This window comes from Silene latifolia, chromosome 2, assembly GCF_048544455.1.
Source record: "Silene latifolia isolate original U9 population chromosome 2, ASM4854445v1, whole genome shotgun sequence".
NCBI classification, from domain to species: Eukaryota; Viridiplantae; Streptophyta; class Magnoliopsida; order Caryophyllales; family Caryophyllaceae; genus Silene; species Silene latifolia.
Window position 1 is genome coordinate 179,065,908 of NC_133527.1, and position 6,284 is coordinate 179,072,191.

The 6,284-nt window shown below is 42.0% G+C and overlaps 1 protein-coding gene across 1 annotated transcript; it reads right to left on the reverse strand.

Annotated features, from left to right (window-relative positions):
• Nucleotides 1–5,017: 5,017 nt before the first annotated feature.
• LOC141641713 (uncharacterized) lies at nucleotides 5,018–5,788 on the reverse strand. Its single transcript, XM_074450365.1, has one exon. It carries the CDS (start codon nucleotides 5,786–5,788, stop codon nucleotides 5,018–5,020), a length of 771 nt encoding a protein of 256 aa, XP_074306466.1.
• Nucleotides 5,789–6,284: the final 496 nt, after the last annotated feature.

Genomic DNA, 6,284 nt, shown 5'->3' on the forward strand with positions numbered 1-6,284 from the left:
TTATCTTGACTTGTACTATCTTTACACTCCCCCTCAAGATGAGAGTGGAGGCTAGACGAAACTCTCATCTTGGAGAGTAGGCGGTGGTGCTGAGATATGAGACAAGACTTGGTTAGCACGTCAGCTACCTGATCTTTGGTATTAACATAGGAAGTGGTAAGAAAGCCTTGTTGTATCTTTTCTCCGATGAAGTGACAGTCTACCTCGATGTGTTTAGTCCGTTCGTGATATACTGGATTGGCTGCAATAGCTAGGGCAGCTTGATTGTCACATTTCAAATGTGCTGGACCCAGATGTGTGAGTCCTAGGTCTTATAATAGCTGAAACAACCAGGTAACCTCACAAGTGGTCATTGTCATGGCCCTGTATTCTGCTTCAGCAGATGACCTGGAAACAACTGTTTGTTTCTTGGATTTCCATGAGATAGGTGAGTCTCCAAGGAGAATGCAATAGCCGGTAGTAGATCTTCTACTGAAGGGACAGAATGCCCAATCTGAGTCACAATAAGCAGTAAGTTGAACAGCAGAGTTGCTAGCAAAGAGTATACCCTGGCCTGGTGCATTCTTGAGGTATCTAAGTACTCGTCTGACTGCTTGCATATGATCAGAGGAGGGAGCATGGAGGAATTGACTCAAGAGTTGAACTGAATAGGCAATATCAGGTCGAGAGATGGTTAAGTAAATCAATTTGCCAACAAGTTTCCTGTAAAGATCAGGGTTTGGCAAGGGAGTCCCTTTGCCTGGTTCAAGTTTGAGAACTGGGTTGACAAGAAGCTGTATAGCTCTGGATTTATCCACTCCAAAGTCTTTCAGTAAGTCACAAGTATATTTCTTCTGAGCAATGTTGATCCCAGCTGTGCTCCTTTCTACTTCCAATCCCAAGAAATACTTCAACTCACCTAAGTCTTTCATGTGGAATGAGACATTGAGATGATCTTTAAGGACTTGTATCTCAGAGGGACTATCTCCTGCAATCACCATATCATCTACATAGATCAGGACAACTGTGGTGTTGCCATGCTCCTGTTTGATGAAAAGGGAGTGATTAGCATGGGATTGTCGAAAACCACACTGGTTCAAGACTTCTGACAGTTTAGGAAACCATTGCCTGGGAGCTTGTTTTAGCCCATATAGAGACTTGATGAGTTTGCATACCTTGCCTTCAAGTTTGCCATTCTCCCCCTGTCCAATTGGTTGAAGAATATCATCACAGTATCCTTGGGGTAGTTTCATGTACACCTCTTCCAGTAGATCCCCATGGAGAAATGCATTAGCAACGTCCATCTGACAAGTGTCCCAGTTATTAATTGAGATGACAATAAGGAGTTCCCTTACTGTGGACATTTTGGCTTCTTGAGCAAATGTCTCATCATAATCCACCCCATACATCTGTCTGAAACCTTGAACCACTAATCTAGCCTTATGTCTTTCAATGGTACCATCAAGATTATATTTGGTTTTATACACCCACTTGCAACCTATGGTCTTCCTTCCTTTGGGTAAGTCAGTGAGTAGCCAGGTGTTGTTTTCATGAAGGGCCTGTAGTTCAAGGTTCATAGCATGGATCCATTTTGACTCCTTTATGGCCTCTTGGTAGGTGAGTGGATCAGGGGTAGTCTGATCAAGGGTAATATGACCAGCAAAGGACTTGGACACCAGATGAAGCTGAACCATGTTGGCTACTGTGGAGGGAGCCATCACAGGATTGGTCACAACAAAATCTTTTGTCCACTCAGGTGCTCTTCTCTCCCTCCTTGGTCTTTCCTGGATTATGGGGGCCTCGGCAACAGGTATGTTCTCCTGAATAACCTCCTCATTTCCTCATTATTGTCATCAGGAAGAGTTTGAGTGACAGTTTGAGGTGGTGGTGTAGTTGTTTCATGATCAATGAAGGCTGTAGTGGTGTCTTGGTTTAGAAAGCATTGAGATTGATATTGCTCAGTGTAAAGAGTAGGAATGAACTGAGCAAAATTCTTAATCCTGCAAGGGAACACTCCTTCAAAGAATTTGATGTCCCTTGATACAAAAACAGTCTTCTTGACTATATCATATACTTTGTAGCCTTTTTGAGATAAGGGATACCCTATAAAGATACAAGGAACCCCTCTTGGCATGAATTTATTTTTGTCCCTACTTGGGTTGTAAGCCATAGCAAGGCATCCAAACACCCTCATTATGTCATAGTTGGGTGTCTTATGGAACAAAACCTCATAGGGAGTCCCATTCTTCAGAAGAGGAGTAGGTAATTTGTTTATTATAAATGCTGCAGTAAGAACACAATCACCCCAAAAAGAGAGAGGTAATCCAAAACTAAACCTAATTGCTCTGCTTATCTCAAGCAAATGTCTGTGTTTTCTCTCAACCACTCCATTCTGTTGTGGTCTATCAACACAGCTGGTTTATTGCCAGATTCCCTTGGACAAGAGAAACTGCTTACTGTCACCTTCTGTAAATTCCAGTCCATTGTCTGACCTGAAAGTTTTGATTGTCTTCCCAAATTGATTTGCTGCGAAGTGGTAAAATTGGACAAGTAATTGGGCAACCTCAGACTTGTGTTTCATTAAGTATACCCAGGTTGCCCTACTGTGGTCATCTACCACAGTTAGGAAATATTTGTGTCCATTTCTTGTTTCCTTTCTATAGGGACCCCAAATATCTATGTGGACCAAATCAAATAAATGTTTGGCTTTTTCAGTTCTGGTGGGAAATGGCAATTTTGTGAGTTTTGCCATTGAGCAGGGAATGCATACTCCTTTTTGGTTCAAAGTCTTAACATTTGGAATATATTTGAGTTTGTTGTGAGAGGCATGACCTAGTCTTAAGTGCCAAAGGTCAGAATTCTTATCATTGAAATTAGAAGGAACATTACACACATCATCATCATCAGGTGCACTACAGGATTTGAAAATTGTGCCACCTGAGACCTCTTCCTGACTAGACAAAATGACAGATACATTTGCATTACAAGCACCAGGATAACTATTCCTGGTGAAACTACCAGCTATCTTAGGATGTTTAGAAACATCATTATTCATTAAGTAGTACACACCCTTGTTCTCTCTTCCAAGCCCCCTAGTAGTCTTGGTTTGACAGTCCTGTATCACACACAGTTTTTCATAAAACATTACATAGCAGTGCTCATCCTGAGTCAATTTGTGTACTGATAGCAGATTATATTTAAAAGAAGGAACAAAGTAAACATTTTTTAGGGTTAGGCCATTAGTGAAGGTGTGAGTGCCAATGTGAGAAACAATGGAAGTTTCTCCATTTGGTAAGTTTATTTTGAGTTTGACCTTTAACTCCTTTATATTTCTGAGAATGGTTAAGTCAGACACCATATGGTCTGAAGCACCAGAATCTATGATCCATTCTTGGGAAGAGTTAGAAGCATAGCTACAGTTTAAATAAGCCAGACCTGCAAAATTTGCCTCCAATTCATCCTCAGTTTCTGGATAAAAACTTGGTCCCTTACCTTTGTGATTGCTCATTAGCTGTTCAAACTGCTGAGTTGTGAGAGTTATGCTTCCTTCACTAGCACCTTCTCCCATAGTTGTGTTTGCTGCAAACTTTCCTTGTTTATACTTGATGGATTGCTTTCCTTTGTTAGATCCACCTTTGTATCCCTTGGATCCAGACCTGTAACACCCCCTCATACCAAGGTGCCTTACCAGGACCACCCTACCATGAAAGTGCGTTACCATCTCGGTTGCCCGAGGTTAGTACATACCAAAAGCGTCTGAATTGAGCACTATTATTAAAGTACTGTGAAATGTAAAGTTTACAATATCCAAAACCCAAATACTGTTTAACAAAATACAACTGTAAAGTCTTAACATTAAAGGAAACTCCACTAAGACTCAGACGGTGATGCTATGACTCGTGGTGACAAATCTCCCAAGACAATCCCCAAGCTCTCACTAGCAATACCTGTCAAGCCTGCTCACCATCCCCGAATGGATCACCGCAGATTCCACAAATAACAACGGGTCGAGATTACTCAACAAACAATACAAACAAATGCAATAATCGTCTGATCATCACCAATTCCCAAACATCCAAGCTCACATAGTAACCGACTACACACCAAAGTGTGTAGCCCTGCCAGATTACCCATCGCAACAGGTAATCCTCGCCGCCAGTGGGTGACCGCAGCCGATCCCACCTAGTCCAGCTCCTCCACGAGCGACATCGATCCCTGTCCCTTAATGTGCACATCCCCTCCCGTGGCGGGTTCCACGGAGGGCAAACTAGGGTGTGAATCCACTCCTGCAAGTGACTCCAGCACGATCACAATCACATGACATCACAGTCATCTCATTCCCCTCACACCAACACTGTCACAAAAACCTCCATTCTACGATGATCAACAGACGACGATAATTACAACAACATGTCATGTAAAGCACAGTAAATTGAGTAGGGAAACCCTACCTTAGCAATCAACAGCAGTATGCAACACGAACAATAAAAAAGGCTCCTCTACGAAGTCTTCTCCTATACAATGATTATGCAACACGATTACACTTTGTACAATTCCCAAAATCTTCTTCTCATATAAATGTACAGTAACTCACAAAAGTACAAATAATCACGAAGATAGAACTTACCAACAGTGCAACGAGAACTTATACGCAAGAACCACGACGATTATCCACACAATGACGCTACGAAATGCTTAAGAGGAGGATTAGGGAATGATTTGGGCGTGATTAGGTTAACGTAGAAATGATAAAGCTTTTGAAATGATATTAGAAACTGACGCGGTTGTATAAAATACCCTAAACATTCCCTAATCAAACCGTCGAAATAACACTCCGCCAAACCGGACACTCGGTCGAGTAAGTGCATACTCGGCCGAGTGTCCAATACTCGGTCGAGTATTCACTATACTCGGCCGAGTATTCCTCGGCAGAACCAAAATAACACACAACCAGAGCACTACTCGGCCGAGTAGGCTCTACTCGGTCGAGTAGTCACCAAGGAAAATCCGTAGTGTTACAAGACCCCTGATACCCACCTTACTTCTTATATCCACCTTTGAGTTTATACTCTTGAGATTTTTCAGAAAATCTCTTGGATACAGGATGGTCAGCTGGATATCCTATTATTTTCCAACATGTGTCCCTTGTGTGTCTCATTTTAGGACAGAGAAGACATGAGGGAGTAGTGTCAGATCCCTTCTGACCAGCAAAGAATGCAGAGTTATCCACCCTCATTTTCTCAGGGACTCTGTAGTTTCTTCTCTGAGCCTCCTCGTGCTGAAAAAGAGCTGCTGCCTCTTCCACAGTGGGCAAGGGAGTCATCATTAGCACATTTGTTCTCATGGTGGTATATGATGGACGTAACCCATTCAGAAATTGAAAGAGCTTTCTCTCCTCCTGTTCTTTCAACTGAGCATCAAGCCAAGCATTGACTTCAGGAGTCATTTGAGTGATTGGAGGCCAATCAGTCATGACCTCCAGATTCTGCCATAAGATCCTCAGGTCTGTGAAATACTCACAGATGCTCCTTTCTCCTTGTGCAAGGTCTTCAAGTTCTTTGTTCAGTCTGAACTTTCTTGCACCATTACTGACAGAAAACTGCCTCTGAAGATATTCCCATATCTCCTTTGCAGTTCTGACATACAGAATAGATCTCTTGATGGGCGGTTCCACATTATGGAAAATCGAGGAAATGAGTAGACTGTTACAGGTATCCCAGGCTTCTGCTCTGACTGGATCATCAGTTGGTCTCTTGACGACTCCTGTTAGGAATCCAACCTTTCTCTTTGAACAGATGGCAATTTCCATCTGTCTTTTCCACTCTAAATAATTTTCTATCCCTGATAGTTTAGTGTCTACTACCAAGGGATGTGTACTTTCTGCTGGATGTAAGTAGAGGGGGTCAGTTGGTTCCATGAAGGAAGGTGTTTTGGACAGGGTTTCTATGTTTGAGAATGGATTTTCCATGAGAAGAGAGAAAAGAACACTTTGAGAAGTTTTGTTGTGAGTGAGTTCAACTGATAATCTGCACTATAAATAGGCAGAAGGAAATGCGAAGTGGTTGAGTGGTAGTAAATGCTCAGTTCATATGGTTATCAGTCCCCTCATCCTTGAGGCTCTGATACCATGAAGAGCTTAATTGCCTTAAAGGGTGTATAGAGGACATAGGAAGAACTGAGCAAAATATTGTGTAAGATTTTCATTAATTGTGTTGAATGAAGATGAGTACAATTTTCAATATATATGCAGCATACAACTTGTTACAAGTACACTAGATAGTACTCACTAGTTATAGACCAGTGGA